Source organism: Solea senegalensis, linkage group LG21 (genome assembly GCF_019176455.1).
Source record: "Solea senegalensis isolate Sse05_10M linkage group LG21, IFAPA_SoseM_1, whole genome shotgun sequence".
Taxonomy (NCBI): Eukaryota; Metazoa; Chordata; class Actinopteri; order Pleuronectiformes; family Soleidae; genus Solea; species Solea senegalensis.
This window is the reverse complement of record NC_058040.1, coordinates 4,020,021-4,037,981: the sequence shown is the minus strand read 5'-3', so window position 1 is coordinate 4,037,981 and position 17,961 is coordinate 4,020,021. Positions and strand designations below refer to the sequence as shown.

General features: G+C 42.7%; 1 protein-coding gene across 4 annotated transcripts in view; it reads left to right on the top strand.

Annotated features, from left to right (window-relative positions):
* The window catches only part of LOC122758145 (electrogenic sodium bicarbonate cotransporter 1-like), a 30,847-nt gene that overhangs the window by 7,444 nt on the left and 5,442 nt on the right, over nt 1-17,961 (top strand). For all 4 annotated transcript variants that reach the window (XM_044012087.1, XM_044012090.1, XM_044012089.1 and 1 more), the window contains exons 4-18: nt 4,483-4,615; nt 6,418-6,578; nt 6,677-6,856; nt 7,777-7,853; nt 8,933-9,090; nt 9,186-9,273; nt 9,847-10,001; nt 10,677-10,793; nt 11,165-11,339; nt 13,032-13,165; nt 14,090-14,352; nt 15,342-15,388; nt 15,507-15,692; nt 16,525-16,638; nt 17,610-17,771. In XM_044012087.1, the coding sequence (XP_043868022.1) occupies nt 4,483-4,615; nt 6,418-6,578; nt 6,677-6,856; nt 7,777-7,853; nt 8,933-9,090; nt 9,186-9,273; nt 9,847-10,001; nt 10,677-10,793; nt 11,165-11,339; nt 13,032-13,165; nt 14,090-14,352; nt 15,342-15,388; nt 15,507-15,692; nt 16,525-16,638; nt 17,610-17,771 (2,150 nt within the window). The remainder of the gene's footprint in view (nt 1-4,482; nt 4,616-6,417; nt 6,579-6,676; nt 6,857-7,776; nt 7,854-8,932; nt 9,091-9,185; nt 9,274-9,846; nt 10,002-10,676; nt 10,794-11,164; nt 11,340-13,031; nt 13,166-14,089; nt 14,353-15,341; nt 15,389-15,506; nt 15,693-16,524; nt 16,639-17,609; nt 17,772-17,961) is intronic.

Sequence of the window (17,961 nt, the reverse complement as noted above, 5' to 3'; positions counted from 1 at the left end):
AATGATGATGTTTTGATGTCACGTGTCAGATTGGAGATAATCTGGGCAATTTTTAATTGACCAGTGATCGGAAATCTCCCCAGTTACCTCTATCTCTCACACCAGCTGCACTTTTATATAGAATATATACAGTAACGTCCTGGTCTTTAACCATCACTCCGTTTCTCTCTACCAGAGTTACGTGTAGCCTCGCATGAGCGGCAACTGGAATATTATTCTTATTTGGGCAAATGCAAGTCACTGATTGCGTCTCCGCAGATATTCAACAGTTAAAAGATCGGATCAGGACTGAGGGGCAAAAAAAAAGCTTTATTTTGACGTCTTTATCGTCACCGCCGTGAAGATTAATATAAACACAAGGATCCTATGATCAGAATATAGAGAGGCCAAAGTGCATGTTAAAGATTGTCATAAGCCGCCTCCTCCTTACATTTGAGAAAACACACCAGATGTCTTCTACTGAAGCTTAGAAACGAGGCATTAATCCTGAATTGTGTTTTACAAGAGAGCCTTTAGATATAGGTCAGTTTGAAGCCGTATGTCTCCTGCATGTACGAGAATAAGTGTGTTAAATAACAGGTGGGAGGGCACAAAACAAACAGCCACAAGTGTCAGTTTTCAGTGAATGAGCCATTTGATTGTGAGGGGGGGGATCTCCATTCTGTAACTCTAAGCCTTAATGAAGGTTTGTGTCGCCACACAAACCTCTTGGGTGGTTTATTTTTAATTCATTTCACGGCACCAAACATTACAGCTGGGCTAAACGCTATTTGCAAGACGTACAATTACGATGGCCGTGGAATCCACCTGAAAGTGGCAGAGACTGAAAATGATCCTAATTGGAGGTTATTTACACATGTTGTCTGCCTGAGGTAACCATTATAGTATCAAACTGGGTTAAAGATGGAAAGAGCTGGAGGAAATGCGGGGATTTACCTCCCTGCTCATCGAGGCATGTGTGGATGAAGACGGCAGCAGCACGCAATTTTAGGCTTCGGTCGCATTACAGTGCGCTCATGCTAATTAGGATTTCTGAACTGGTAATTCCAGTGATATTTGGAATAGATTATCAACCGTTCAAATAAAGCTCTGATCAAATATGTACAGTGGAGATGCCTGTTTGCAGTACAATTGAAAAGAAAAAGAGCATTTAGTATCTTTACAAACAAGATATACTTGATGTTAAAGGTCCAGTGTGTATTGGGAAAAAAACAGTAATAATCAGTGACACCTTATATAAATTAACTGTCAACTAATTTACTAATGGATTCTTTGTTTTGAATGTTTTTTTTCTGACTTTTCAACTTCTTAAATGTGAATATTTTCTCTCTATCCTTTTCTTCTTTGTGGGTTATAGGTCGGGTGTATTTGTTTTTTTTTATTTATTTGGGTACATGCTGCAAAAGAACCCTCCAGAATGTTACACCCTGCACCTTTTCTAGTGTATAGAACATTGGTTTTATAGCAGCGGTCGCTCGTGGTGACGCGATTTGCTCGGATTACAAAAAAAACAGGCAAAACTGGGTTTTCTTACAACATGAGTCACATTATGCTAATCAGGCATGGGACAGTGGAGCTGCAATTGACCAAAAAAAAAAAAAAAAAGTGTTCACCGCATGTGTAAACACAAATGTCTGCAAAAGTACCCTCGAGCATTCTTTGGAACTCTCCCTGCCTGTTCCTCCGTCAAATCTCTGGATAATGTTTAAATGAGTCCATGCACTCACCTCCCACGGATAACTTAGACTTTCTCCTGCTGTTGTAAATACTTCTGATATCTCTCGCTGCATTCATCACAGCAAATGGCACATTCCACAGGATGTCCAGACGTTTTCTGGCGTTGCACGTTTGCTCAACATTTATTCTGTGGCTCAGTTATGCAACACAGTTTTTTATTTGTTTTCTTTACACACTGGATTCACATCAGTTACTGATAAGTACACCCATTTGGTTTCGGGTAGTGCGATTAGCACTGTATTGTCTTTCATGGAAAATGATGAATCAGGATTTAAACAAAACAGAACTGTAACGCAAGAAGTGATGCACATCACTGTGTCTTCAGAGATTCCGCGCAGCAGACGAGCACTTAAATAATCCCTGTCACGCTGCTGGCTCCCCGCTGACGCTGTAATCCTCCTTGTTGTGCCTCATGCTCGGGTGTAAACCAGCCCGTGTGCTGAGTCACCTCATGGTGCCTGATATGATGGAGCGCTGCTCACAATAATCTCTCTGTAGATATTGTCGCCGCCTGTCTGATCGCTGCGTGAGTCATGCGTCGTTTGGTTACAAGGCCATAGTGTGTTGGTAAACACGAACATAAAACAGAAACTTTACTGTCGGGCTGAACAGTTTGTTATTCATAATTACAACAACAATTAGAAAACCGCAAGCACATTTTGATCATTGACAATTTATATAAAGGTATATAATCATTTTATGGTGATGTGTGATTGTTTTAAACTTAAGAACAAATGGATCTATCTGAATCATTCATGTGTTCATGGTCCAAACATGGCGACATTAGCGTAAATGCAAACAGTGCTTGGTTGTTCATCCATAACAGTCGGCGCGAAACGGCACAAAACCAAAATGGAGTCCGTTTTTAATGTGCATACAGACACACGTCTGAGAGGACGGACGCTTTTCTCTCGTTGAGCAGAAGTTGCAGAGATCTTGAACGTTTCCTGTGTTTCCTGGGTTGGCACGCATCTCTAGCTCTGAACTTGTGTTTTGACTTCCCATGCGGCGACATGTGTGAACACGTTTAGGACAGGTGGGCGTGCAGTGCAGTGCAGTGCAGTGCAGTGAAGATGCAGTGAAGATGCAGCACAAGAGAATCTGATGTGTTGGTTCGCTGACGTCAAAATGTCCCAACACACGCACACATCGGTACACACAGCTGTCCACTCGTTGGATGTTCCTCCCTCTGTATTTGCATAGTGCTGCTGATTCAAAGTGATGTGTAACCACACAACAAAGGCCTGGTTATCATTGATAACACTCGTTGTGGGGCTTCAGAGGCGAGTAGTGTTGTGTACACCACATGAAAGAATATCGCGTTTATAAGTCAGCCAAAAAGTGACTCAAAGGTCTTGTGGGGATTGAGTGGAAAACTCTCTCGTGTGGCTTTTTTTTTTAAACTTCTGGTAGAAGTGTGCACTGCACTAAAATGCATAGAATATATTCAATCTAAATCTTATACTCTGTTAATCCCCTTAAGGAAATTATTTATTTCAAATATATAAGACATCAATGTTTTCCCTTGCATCAGCAGAGCACTTCCAACTGTACTATTTTAAAAAACGAGCACACTAAGTAAAGCTCAGGTTCTCTCAGGTTGGGATTAAGAGGTTACAGAGACTGAACATTATGTTGTTGAAGGTTTTGTCCTCTGGAATCCTCACTGGTAACGTGTATCGAGACAAAGCTGCTGAAATAGCCCGGTGTCCTCCCCGCCCTCCACGATGTCATCACCTCACAGTTGCACAATGCTTTTAAAAAGGAATATGAAGTTCACAGTTACCCACCATATAGAACGACCTGTCTGTCTCACACTTTTGTTCTGTGACTTCATCCACGACTGCATTCATGTCTCTAAGTTTTCTGGAAAGGAAGCGTTACATTTGGTGTTGGTGATCAATACTCTTATGTAAGATTGCTGCTCACAGAGGAATGTCGTATTTAACATTCCTAGGGAATGTTCTTCCTTGTTATGAAAGGTCTGTCCTGCTTAAAGCTGCAGTGTGTAACTTAAAGGGATTTGTTTTTTGTCAGTGTTCTGCCGTCCGTTTCGTCTTTTGTGAACAGAAACGTTATTTATATTCTGCATCCTTTTCCTGAAAACGGGCCCCGTCGAGCAATACAGTTTATGCCGTCAAACCGCTGAACAACCAGGTTTTTTTTGAGTGCAACACAAGCTTGTTGTGGCGTGACACAAGATCCAAACACCGCGGTGACCCGACGGACTTGATCAGCATTGTGTGAACTCATTTGACGACGGTTTGAATGAAACGGATGCTTGTTTGTGTTTAAAATTGACGCTCTACAGTTTTAAATGCCAGCGCCCTTGCCGTGGGATCAGTCATACTGTGTATAGAGGCAGTTTTTTTTAGCCTTCTTTGTAGATCATTATGACCAAAACAAACATGTTAAGGTGCCTATATTGACTGTAGCACTGCATCTGAACACCACACGTTGAAAGTATGAAAGTTGGAGTGCATTAAAATGGGCCTTCAACTATTGTTTTCATTGTCAAATTCATTTTTATTAGTTCTTTCTTCCATAAAATGTGGAAAATAGAAATGGCAACCAAAAGTGAAAAACTATTGCACCATAAAATGACTTTACTTAGTATAACTTGACTCAAATGTTAAGTTCAGAGTCAAATTTCCAAAAAAAAAAAAAAGGATTATTGAAATAGTTGTATGATTTGTTATTAATTCAGGTAGAGCATCATATTAATTTGTCTCGTTTTCCTTGAAGTTTCTCCAGCTGAGAGGATCAAGTTTATCCTGGGAGAGGAGGATGACGGCCCGCCACCCCCTCAGCTCTTCACCGAGCTGGACGAGCTGCGGTCTGTGGACGGACAGGAGATGGAGTGGAAGGAGACGGCCAGGTGAGCCACAGAGTCCTGTGAATGTTAAATAACCCCCCACCCACCCCTCCTCTTTTAAGCGTGCGGTCAAACATTTCCTGCTTCACAATTCCAGTGCAGTCAGCGGAACACAATCCCTTATGAATAATCACGTTCTGTGCGTGTAGGGAAACAGGCTGCACTGCAGTGAACTCCCGGTCTTTTCTTATCTGCGATCGGTCATACCTGCTCTGTGGGACCAGGAAAGGGCAGAAACTCCCACATGGTCAAAGAGTCATTCGAGTGGCTGTAAACCAGGTTTTAATGTTGCAGCTGAAAACGTGGAGCATTGTAACTGTGTCACTTATCTGTTAATTCCCCACCGAGTGACTGCAGTCATGTAGGGAGGTTTTCCTCTCTGTGGCAGAATTTGATCTTCTGCTACAGAGAGGAACAACCAGTTATACACATCAAAGTCTGTTGACAGTTTTTGGGCTGTACCATTGTGCACCGCATTAAGGGGGAAACGTTTCAAAGTACAAAGACAGAGCAGCGAGTCTCTGGTTTTAAAAACTGCCTGAAGTGATCTTTTATTATTATTCTGAGTGAGTTTAAAGGTGACCAAACCTTTGGAGTTTGAAAGTCTGAAGGCCACTCCTCATCTCTGCTTGAGGCTACATTGGCTTGCTATTCGCATAGCACACCTGAATCTTCCAGTGGTATGTTGCATTGTGGGAAACGAGCGACCTGCTATCGTGAATGATTTTCAGTTGATAATAAAATGAAGTTGGATTAAATACACTTGTCAAACGCAAGATTTGCTTAAAACATTCATGGTGAACAAAAGAAGATGAACGTGTGTCTTTGTCTGGCACGAAAAAAAAGCCAGAAGAAGCAGATGAATGCATGAATCCAGGTTTATGAGTTTTGGACCAGTGTGTGTATAGGAGTGTTAATGACAAAAACGAAAAAAAGTAGTGTCGCTTTTGATGGTATATGCTCCAAAAGTACCTTCTTTTGGAGCCACAAAAGTTAATTGAAGTAGTTTTTGAGGAATCAGACGCACACACACACAGACGGACAGATTTGGCATGAAAAACATCCTTTTTTCAGAGGAGGTAATAACTTACAGCCTGCAGACGAGCAATTCTTTTCAGTAGCCAGCATTTTAAATTCTTTTCTTCTTTTAGAAATGAAAGAGTCACTTACATATAAAGGAAGGTAAAATAACTCCTTGAGGTCAACAGTGCCTTCATTGCCAGGCTCCTCTCTCACTAAAGTGGTGGGTCACAGGCTCGTCTATGATATTCAGATAGATACTCTATCCCAAGAGGAAACCCCATCCTCAGGCCTCAAGAGAGTGGCTCTTTGTGTTCGTACCGTGTGTGGCATTATTGTCAAAAAGAATCCTTGTCCTCAATTTTAACTTCAAGATCTTCAAGTATCCACGGCTGTGGCAAAGTGTTGTTTCTCTGTGCCAGGCTTGGTCTGGGACCTGTGAATGACGGATGATATTCTTGCATGCTGTGTATTTTCTCAAGTCTAGACGTTTATTTTTAAATTCTATGCTGCCGTGCGACCACTTCAAAAACACAATGAGGTTGTTTTAGTAAAGAAAGAAGAAACCCATTTGTTCGCAGCCCATATTTGCTCATACACGTTCAAATCCACTGATGTGTACGCTTATTTATATTACGCAGTGACCTTTCAGGAGCCCGTATGAGAGCGAGAAGAACGATTATTATTGCACACACTCTGGTATAGGGGATTTTCTTTGAAATGTCACTTTTATTGGCAAGGTTCAGTACAGCTGCACAGGTCCATGCATTTCCTACTCTGTCCAGGTGGATCAAGTTTGAGGAAAAGGTGGAGAAGGGAGGCGAGCGCTGGAGTAAGCCTCACGTGGCCACGCTGTCCTTGCACAGTTTGATGGAACTGAAAACGTGCATCGAGAAGGGAACCATCATGCTGAACCTGGAAGCCTCCACACTGCCGCAGATTGTGGGTGAGTGGTGTTTTTGAATATACGGTTCTGCACAATCTGGAAGGTTCTCAAGAACTTGAGGTTAACTCGGCATTTCTTCGATCTTTGCCCCGTAACAGAGATGATCACCGACAACCAGATTGAGATTGGTCAGTTGAAAGCAGAGCTCAAGGAGAAGGTCATGTACACGCTGCTACGGAAGCATCGCCACCAGACCAAGAAGTCCAACTTGCGCTCTCTTGCGGACATTGGCAAGAGTGTTTCCAGTGCAAGTAAACTGTTTTCCCACCCGGAAAATGGTAATGAAAAATTAAAAAAACAAAAACTTTCTCTTTTTTTTTAACCCTCTTGACCAAAACCTTTTTGTATGTTTAGTCTCTTAACAACGTTCTGCTGTACTCAAATAATTTCCTTTTCTTCTTGTCTTTTCTGCAGCTTTTCAACTTGTTTGTTCTTTTCCTTTTCTTTCTCTTTCCTTCTCTTTGGGTTTATTCTGCCCCCGATTTCCTGCTTCTGGGGCGTAATAGCACGCAGCCCCTTTGAGCCCCCTGTGCCTTGTTTAACCCCACAAGACTCAGAGGAACCGTGTGATGTCACGAGGAGCTCCAGCACGGGATACCTCTGTAAGTGAGGTTGCAGACTATATGCCCGCCCAAAGAAAAGTGAAATTCAGTTCTACTGTAATTTCTGTACGGCTTCAATATTGACACGTTTTTGAATCGAGCCCTTTCCAAACTTTAACGTTAGAACGTCGTGTCTGACTTACTACATCTGCGGGCCAACAAATCTTTAAATCACAGCTCTGATCAACACACAAAACTGTGTCATCAAGTATTTCTATTCCCATTATTTATTGAATGAATGGGCAGAAAATAACATTTGAACATTGCATATTTTGGGTCTATTATCCATAAATTGGCAAGTTATAATCCCTCCATATAAGTGCAACAGGTATTTTATGGTTATTTGAAGTTAATAAAAAAGACCTTATGGTCCATCTACAGTACCTTGATGGCCCCCACTTTGGGAACCCCTGGTCTGTCAGAATGAATGACTACCTGGTATTAGTCCCAACTCTTTTCTGACTCTCTTCATGTGCTGTCCTGATGCTTTTCTTTCCTTGGCCTCTTCTTCTTTCTTGCAGTTGTAATGTCTCTTTGAAAGTGCTGCAGTCTCATCTGACCTTTTTAACCCCAACACTGTCTTCACCTCTCTGCAGGTAGCCCGACCACTGCCCATCGAAACCTCACCTCCAACAGCCTGAGTGACTTCTCTGACAAACCAGAGAAGGATCAGGTAAATGTTTTCAGGAAAAGCTACTGGGCATAAGAAGACGATAAAATGAGTGCTTGTACCAAGGAACAAACAAACAAACAAAAAGAACCACGCGTTTAACTCCAGTCCCCAGTCTGTGGTGTTTTTTTCACTCCATGTAATGTCACAAGAAACAAAATAAGTTGGAGGAAGAAGTAAAAAAACAACAGATTTTATACAATGTGCCTTTTGTTGTATAAAAGTAGTAAAAAGTACAGTTTGTTTAAAACATTTGTAGCTAAGGGATTTACCTGTAAACATCTTTGCTTTCACACTAAAACCAACCAGAGTTCACCCGTGTGAATTGTGGAGTCACTTCCCACTGGTCAAAAAGCCATTTAAAATTGGGATTGAACAGGTATTTTGACCAGTGTGACAGGGGGGGGTTAGGAGTGATGATTCAGGCTTGTATTTACAACACAAGGTCATGCGTCGCCCCGTGTGTACGCACGAGCTTGTGAGCCTCACATACCGTCAGATAAGACCTCTGCCTCTCGTTCTCCAGCTCTGTGCAACAAAAGCTCACTGTCTCCCGTCTGTCATGCGAGTCACATACAGTTTCTCTGTGTGTGACTCACAGCTGGGGTAATTGGCTCGAGGGTGTACAAGGGGGAAAAAAAAATATATCAATGAAGCAGTTTAACAGTTAACAACTTGAATTACACTCCAGCGACGGCTAATGTAAGCGCGGGTTTGTTAGAATGGTCTGGCCTTTGACATCACACCGAGGCCCGAGTTAATCATCTCCTCTCCTAGTAAGTTTTCTGTGTAATCCACCGTGTCTTTCACTGAATCCAACATGAGCCCAGTGTGGACTGTGTTTGTTAGGTGGCATAAATTGGAGCAGTGTATTCAGTGAATAATTGCAGGAAAGGGAGGGCACTACCTGTTCTTAAGTGCTTATAGACACAATAAAAACACGTCAGTCCCTGCCTTGGTGCAGAGATATTTTAATCCCTGTTTTAATCACCCCCTTTAATTTGAAATCCAACATGAATGAACAATCTCTGCCTTGTATTCCACTCACTCTCTGCATTCCCCTGCTCTCACTGTCTCGACAGCTGAAGAACAAGTTCATGAAAAAATTGCCACGCGATGCCGAAGCGTCGAACGTGCTGGTCGGGGAGGTTGATTTCCTGGAATCCCCCTTTGTTGCGTTTGTTCGTCTGCAGAACGCCGTCATGCTGGGGGCCCTGACTGAGGTCCCTGTGCCCACAAGGTACCGCACACTGCATTACTGACTTCTTAAGTCGCATAACTTACTGATGTCACTTTGGAAACTGTATACGAACGTCTTATTTTCTTTGTTCTTAGATTTCTCTTTGTGCTGCTGGGCCCGAAAGGTAAAGCAAAGTCTTATCATGAGATTGGAAGAGCCATCGCCACCCTGATGTCAGATGAGGTTTGTTATCACTATGCTTCTTTCATATTTTTAAGAAAAACCCCACAATATTTATGCTTAAAGAAAGACCAGACACTGGGGGAAGGTTAAAGTCTCCATCGGAGGCTTTTTCCAGCCTCCAGTATCTCCAGTCTCGCCTGCTTGACATCCAAATCTCCCCTGTGTTGTTACCAAGCAGCGCATAATGTTTTTAGTCCTTGCGGCACCTGGCCTGCCCGTTCCCACAGGCCTTGACTCTGCAGAGTATATCTTGTATGTCAACACGGCAGGATAGGAAGTGGTTTCCAGGATTTCCTCAAGTTAAACTCTGCTGCTCTCGTGTTACAGCGATGTCACAGGGTTATTAAGCCGTCCCCAAAATGGTCCTCGGACACGTGTTTCATTTGCTTTGTGAGGGAGTTTAGAGTGTAAGTGTTGGACGTGAGGATTTGTTTTTGGAAGTTGGTGGTCAGTGCTCTCTAGTGCAGTTTTGTGTTTTTGCTCTCAAGCCCCGGATGAATAATTAAGAGCGCGCTCCATTATTGATCAGCTGATTACTACAAGGCTGCTTATGTGTGTTTTGTTTATCGGCAGGTATTCCATGACATTGCCTACAAAGCGAAGGACAGGCAGGACTTGTTGGCTGGCATCGAGGAGTTCCTGGATGAGGTCATCGTCCTGCCGCCTGGCGAGTGGGACCCCGACATCCGGATAGAGCCGCCCAAGTCTCTGCCGTCCTCAGACAAGAGGTTTGCTCTAATCCGCGCCGTCTAAATCCAACTGAATTAAGTCACTGCATATGTGTAATTATTACAGCCTCGGTATTAGATTATTTTGCAGAAGTAGTCTTGCTTGTAGCTAGTATTTGAAACAAGAAACTAAGTCAACACAAGGTCTTATTAACAACCATTATATAAGCAATATACACATGGAAATGTGTCATAAGCAAATAGATAGTGGTCATACCAGACCAGAGTTTAGAAATATGAAGTGTGTTTATCTTCCAAAGATGAAAACCTGTCTCTCTTGAGATTACCTGAATAAATAAAGGTAGAAAATAGATAAAAAAAAGAACAATATTTAGAAAGTTGCATCAATTCTCTTTAATCAAGCTGATTTCTTATAATGTAAGATGCAAAGCAAGTCTTACTTGAACTTGAGATGCACAAATGTAACCATGGTTACGGCTTGTTTAGAGACACGCATGACCATATAAGTGGATTTTCAATGCCTAAAATATGTATTTGAAATAAAAATTTATATGGAGCTACACGTGTGCCGAGGCCGGCCCAAGCAAACCCGAACTGAACCTGGAGGAATTTCAGTTCCAAATTTTTTTTGTGTCGTGTGACTGTTGCGACTCCCTGTGTGTGTGCGCTTGGATGTATCAACATTTAGTCTGTGACCGTTTCTTTGCTTTGCAGGAAAAACATGTACACCGGACTAGAGGGTCCTCAGATGAATGGCGACACTGCCCATGATGCGGGACATGGAGGGGGAGGAGGTCACGAGGTCGGGGAGGAACTGCAGTTCACCAGAAGGTAATTATCATTACACTTTTAATCATTCAAGTTATTGCAGATAGATAAATAAAAGAAGTATAATATCAAAGATAAGGACTGTACATTGCCGTCCTATCCTGTAGCATGTAATTGTTGGCAGTATGATCTGTATCGTGATAATCGTAACTTGGAAAACAACTATTTAGTCTTGGAAAGTTTCTGATGAGGAAGTGTTTCACACATATACTGTAAAAGGAGAACAATGACGGAAAAAAGAGAAAGTTAAACAAGTTTTTCTTCTTTGGAAACTTTTCTTCCCACTCACGCATCATTTGTTTGAAGAGCTGAAGTAAGCAAAGTCATGACACAAAGGCCACGTTGTTGAACCACACACACTTTCTGTCTCAAAGGTTCTGTGGCGGTCTCGTCCTCGACATCAAGCGCAAGCTGCCGTTTTTTGCCAGCGACTTCTACGACGCGCTGCATATCCAGTCCCTGTCTGCCATCTTGTTCATCTACCTGGGCACGGTCACCAACGCCATCACGTTCGGAGGCTTACTTGGCGACGCTACGCGAAACATGCAGGCAAGCCACTCCCCATTTGTCTTATTATGCCAAATGCGCCTTGTTTCTGTGGAGATAGTGTTACAAGCAGCTGATCTTCTTAAACCCAGTTCCCTACAAGATGAACCCTGAAATAACTTTGACCTCTCAGTAGAAGAACTCCAGAGTTTTTATTCAGCAGTCTGGATTATAATCTGTCTCGATTTGTTTGTCTCGCATCTCTTTCAATAACTCTCCTTCAGTACTAAACAAAGCATTTTTGTGATGTTATTGATTGTTTTATTTTTAGTCTTTCTGGTCAGCGAGTTTTTGTTCCTTTTTTTTTTTTTTTTATGTATCAAATGTCAAAACCAGTGTGCACAAAACACAATGAATGACCAACTCAAAATGTTTAGATTTTTTTCCCCCAAAATCCCACTGTCCACAGATATTTCGGTTCTGAGAGTCACCCTTTTCTTTTACCATAGGAGTATTTTGTGTAAGGGATTAAAACGCCTTCCTTTTGAAGGTCCAGTGTGTAACATTTAGGAAGGTTTATTCCCAGAAATTGAATGTACTCTCCGTAGATATGTTTCCACAAGTTTGAAATTGTTTTAAAATTATTATTATTATTATTAATAATAATAAAGTAATAAAGTAGCACTTTAGATTAGGGAACACATATTCACCATTAACTAGGTGCTTACTAACATGCATATAAGTAGCATACCAGACCTTTATTAGTAATTATTAACACCTTAATCTTAATTCATGTCGTAATAGAGGTAGAATAAGGTGTTTATTCTACCTCTGCTTATTGATTACTAATAAAGGGCTAGTGTGCTGTTTATGCATGTTAGTGAGCACCTAGTTAATAGTGAATATGTGTTCCCTAATCTTAAGTGTTACCATTAATACCTACTTTAGACAAGAGCTTTGCGTTATAGAGGCCACTATTGAAGGAACAATTGAAGGAGGAGGAAATGGCCGAGTGTTTACATCCTTTCTAGGATGCAAGTAGTTCCCTGATTATATGGGAAAGTTCCACTCTGGAGTGTCACTAACTCTTAAACACTGGACCTTTTAACTTGTATGCTGGTGAACATTGGACAGATTTCAGTTCATCTGGTAATCCATGCTAATTTGGAGCTCAAAGGCTCGTCCATCTGCTGTACTTGCTGTTGACAGGACGGCATACGGGGAGACCTGTACACGTCTGTGACAGGATGCCGGCGTTCACTGCTCGCTGCTGTCATCATTATAGCCGAGTGTTGACAGCAGTACAGTGAGTCAGGTGCTTGATTCAACCGCTCTCCTCCTGCCAAAGAGCTGCAGAGCAGTGACCTCGGGGGATTTACCTACGCTGTAAATAACCGCAGATCCAGATTAGTTGGCCGCTGCGGCCTCGTCGTGGCTCCGCGTTCCCAGTGACCCTCCCCACTCTGAGATCCACAGAGGGAATCCCTGCCCTCACTTAACCCTCCTACCCACAGGTCCCTGAAGTAGAACGTCCTTTTTTCCTCTTTCTCCTCCGTTTATTGACAAAACAAAGCTTCCAGCCGAGCAAGCAGAAATGTCAGTGATGATTCCAAAAAAACGATCCCTAACGCTGACAGAGAGTCTTTCCAAGGCTGTGGATACAGAATCATACTCGCACATATGAATGTGCCCACTGCTTTTTACATTTTTAGGCGTACCGAGGTGTGTAAACTTCCTTTTTGTGCTGTGTTGCAGGGAGTGTTGGAAAGTTTCCTGGGCACAGCACTGACGGGAGCAGTGTTCTGTCTGCTGGCCGGACAACCACTGACTATTCTGAGCAGCACAGGCCCCGTGCTCGTCTTTGAAAGACTCCTCTTCAACTTCAGCGAGTGAGCAGTTACTTTAATCAGACAGCCACATTAGCCTGGCATTTATTTATAGACTGCAGGAGAGATGCACGTTTTTTTAGAGATTCTATCCTTGCACAGCAAAATCATAAATAACAGAAATGTATACGTCACATTTACAGCTTTTTGAGGCTCATGTTAATAGTGTGTCATCATTGCTTTTTTGTGGAAACTATAAATCTTGCGGCAGTAGCGCATCGTCCGGGCCACAGTTGCCAGCTTCCTGTCGTCGTTGACTCAAGACACAACTTATTGTACAAGTAAAGGGAAAGTGCATTAAGCAAAAAAGTATTTCCTCCACTAATCACTCAATCACGGGTCACATTCACATAAATGCTACATGTAATATCAGTTTTTGTGCATGTTAAACATGTACAGTATACATTTACAACACCCAATGGTTACTAAAGGGTGTTAAATGCGGACTTCTCTCCCGCCTTCCTCCTCCCTCCTTCCTGTTCCAGAGAGAGTCTTCTAGCATTACCAAACACGGTGCTGATTGTGTTCCGTGATCAATAATTCACTCTCATTTCATTTTACACCATGAGTGAAGAATGTTGTGGTGTCTATGACGCTGCAAATGTTTCCATGCCCTGCAGTTGGTGGCTGCTGTCTATAGATGGATAGATGGATAGATGGATAGATGGATAGATAGATAGATCCAAGATAGATAGATCCAAGATAGATAGATCCAAGATAGATAGATAGATAGATACCACAGGTGGAAATGTATCATGGAGTGAAACTTCTAAAATCACAGTTTTGATTCAAATCCATGGCTGAATTTAAGGAATAAACCTTTTAAAAAAACATCACAAACGTCATGACAATCCCTTTTGTGTGGCATTATTACAACATAAAGGTGTTTTTGAATGCGTTTGTTCACAAAAAGCCTCTTCTCCTCAGAGACAACAACTTCAACTACCTTGAGTTCCGGCTGTGGATTGGCCTGTGGTCGGCGTTCTTCTGCCTGGTGCTGGTCGCCACGGACGCCAGCTTCCTGGTGCAGTACTTCACGCGCTTCACCGAGGAGGGCTTCTCTGCGCTCATCAGCTTCATCTTCATCTACGACGCGTTCAAAAAGATGATCAAGCTGGCTCACCACAACCCCATCAACACCGAGTTTGACCACAACCACGTCACGCTCTACCAGTGCCGATGCGAGCCTGGTACGTACATGTAACGTAAAAAAAAAAAAAAAGACCTAAAACAAGCAGATCGTGACATTGAAGAAACTGAAAATTAATCACTGTGACAGAATATGGAAAAAAAGAAATCCAGACTTAGTTCAGCCATAGTTTTGTGTAAGATTTAAAGGCATTGAAGTCAGTCGCTGTTGTTATTTTTGAACTGCTCCAGGTGAGTGGACCTTAAAACTTTCCTCTTAAAAGGACTTTGGTTTAAGAGGAAAGTCACTTGACAGCCATCTTGATAAGGCCTTCATTCTGGGGGCGTGACATGAACATGGAGTTCAGGACGTCCTTTTCCACGACGTCCAACTCTTCTCCAGCTCAGTCCAGAGACGGCAGACTCTGTTCTGCTTGTGCAATCCCGTCTCTTACTTTGATATCCTCTCCTTAATGCTTGTCCGAAGTCCGCCAAGGTCGGCAACACTTTGAACTAATTTGTGATCCATTAACTGCCTGCATGACTGGCAGATAGATGGATGGATGGCCCAGTTGGGTTGTTGTAAAGTGGATTATTGGAGCAGGATCTTTGGTTTTATGGACTTGTCAATATAAAATAACGTGTTTTTAAATCATTCTGAATCATTAGTTGTATTAAAAGGCACGTGGTGGTAATTGTAGGTGCAGAATCTCAGTATCACCAGAGCAGTGATACCAGACAGTGAAAGCTGAACGCTCTTATTTGGTTTTGCCCTCTTTGGCCGTGAATTTACTTTAGTATGTCAAACTAGTTTCACCTTATTTTCTTTTTTTCTCCTGTGTTTACAGTGCAGATAACGAATGATAGTAGAATGTATCAGCCAGTAGATCCCACTGTTTGCCTTCTCAACAGCCCTATCAGTTTCTTTGTTGTAAATGACTTGGCAGAATTGTTGTGGAGAATGAGGTCAGGTGATACTGTGAGTAATGGAAGTGTGAATAGATAGTGTATCTTTATTATTCTTTGTTTTTGTTTTTTTTCCCCCCCCCAGGAAACTCATCACTAGATGTCCCTCCCTGGTCAAATGATACTGATGTGGTATGTAGTGTTTTTCTTAAATAAAACTAAAAACTGTTGCTTAATTCACGGCCAGAGCAGCTTTTCTCCACGTGGAGTTTCTGGTCCGTTCAACTTTTCTTTGCCGTCGTCTCTGCAGCCAGTGAACGCCACCTGGGGGTCGCTGAGCCTGGAGCACTGCCTGAAGTACGGAGGCGAGCTGGTCGGAGACACCTGCGGCTACGTGCCCGACATCACCCTCATGTCGTTCATCTTGTTCTTCGGGACCTACATCTGCTCCACGGCTCTGAAGAAGTTCAAGACGAGCCGCTTCTTCCCCACCACGGTGAGTGATGGCGTCGGGGCTGCCCCTGGCCAAGTGGTATAAGATGCTTTATAAACCTTGTGATTTTTGTGAGAGGGCAAACATCATTTTGAAGAGCCGTTAAAGGGCTCTTCTATAGATGTGCACCTGCATGCTTTGTGTGTTTCATTGTTTTTATCTCTAACCCAGACTGCACCGTCTGCTACACACTTGGCTAAAGCAACAATTACAGAAACACGTCTCACCAGCGGTGGTTAGTTTAGTCGGCGAGCTCGGGTGACGGTGGGAGTGGATGTGGGAAGGGTCATGTTTCTCACCATTAGCGGTGTTTAAGGCCGGAGGCGTCACATGACGTCCGTAAATCACAGTTTGTTTGTGCATTTGCACAGCGTCACCACCTCCAAGAAGGTTCATGTCTTTCGGTTCTAGCCAAGGGAAGAAATTACATCTTTTTATAGTGATGCAGATTCAGGATCCTTATAAAATGTGCCATTGCTGATGTGATCGAATTACCAAGTAATATAATAATCATGTTGACGATGTTCAACCACTTGGCAAATTAAGACAGATTAAAAGTGTATGAGAGCACAGATGGATGAATGAATAGATTAAGAGTTTAAAGGAGTGCACACTCCCACTGTGTTTACAGGCAGCCGTAATTGCACTGACTGCACATTCGATCATAAATGTGCACATTCAGCGAGGTGATCTCATCATCATCATCACCGTGTTTACTTAAAAACATGCCGTTTAGCAGCGCTGTCGTCTGCATGTAGTCGGCACAGCTGTTCGTCCCTTCTGAGACAAAACTGAGACAAACTTTTCCTCCTCTTCCTCCTCCTCCTCCTCCCAGGTGAGGAAGCTCATCAGTGACTTTGCCATCATCCTGACCATCTTCCTCTTCGTCGGCGTGGACGCCTTCGTCGGCGTGGACACTCCAAAGCTCATCGTGCCAAGTGAATTCAAGGTACATTGGAAGACGCGTACATATTTGTACGAGTTGGCCGTGTTTAATAATTACTGGGTAAAGAGTAACACAATTACCAAGCAAAGTAAGCTCTACGGAGAGGGAGAGTCCCACAGAAAGAGTCATGTGGATCAGCAGTGGGTGAACTCCTTTTGTTCGCATGTAAAAGTTGCACACTGCAGCTTTAAAACAAACACGGAAGCTTGGATAAAACACAGGTTTGTGGTTTTAAAAATGAATGCAATGATAACATTGTAACACAGGAGACTTATGTTCTTATAATTATGTTATTTTACAAAAGTGCAATTTTAAAAGCTGCTGTGGAGTCAGCTGAGGAGGAGGAGGAGGAGCCATAACTGAACTTTTAACCTTTAAATGTAATGGATAATGTAATTGAATTACTTTTACTTAAGGGGCATTATGTAAAAGAAACCTGCCAGACTTCCTGAGTAACTCGCCTGACACCTGTGCATGAATCAGTGCAATGAGGAGATTGTAGTTGAATGACAGTGGTCAGCACGGAGCAGCTTACTCTAATTACACCAATAATGATGCGTGTTCCTGCGAGAAAGGGCTCCTTTTTTAATTCTTTGAAATCCCAGTATAATGCTTCCTCTGTAGTTTGGCCAATAAGTGAAACATATTACCTGACGCTAAGACGGAGCCGCTCGGACATTTCTGAGCTAACGCCACCCCTCCGGAGAAAGGGAGCGATGGAGGGTAGAGGAGCGAGCACCTGTATCATATATCAACTTGATTATAGCTGACGTGAGAATGCAGAACGAGCACAGAGCCTGCTTTGTTTGTACCACAGAGTCTGTATTCACAGATTTCTGCCATGTAATGATGCACCGCTGATTTCAGACTCCAGTTATCCCTTGTTCAAGAGATCTGGACTGTGCACATGCAAAAATAATATCAACTATTATTTATTTGTTTTATTTATGTATTGTTTTCTTATTTGTGTATAGCCCACTAGTCCAGACAGAGGCTGGTTTGTTCCTCCTTTCGGGGGAAACCCTTGGTGGGTTTACCTGGCAGCTGCACTCCCCGCCCTGCTGGTCACCATTCTGATATTCATGGATCAGCAGATCACCGCTGTGATTGTCAACAGGAAGGAGCACAAACTCAAGGTTAGAAAACTTGGCGAAGAAATCTGGACGGCGAAGTCAGACTCGCTGCATGTTTGTGTTTATTGTGCAACAGTCGTGTAATTGCACAATGTAAACACCATCATCTTTAAGTCTTTAAAGCAGTCAAATCTGCTGAAGTACAAAGGAAATGAGGAAAGGTCGGTTGTTATGGCTCCACGAGAGTCTCTCC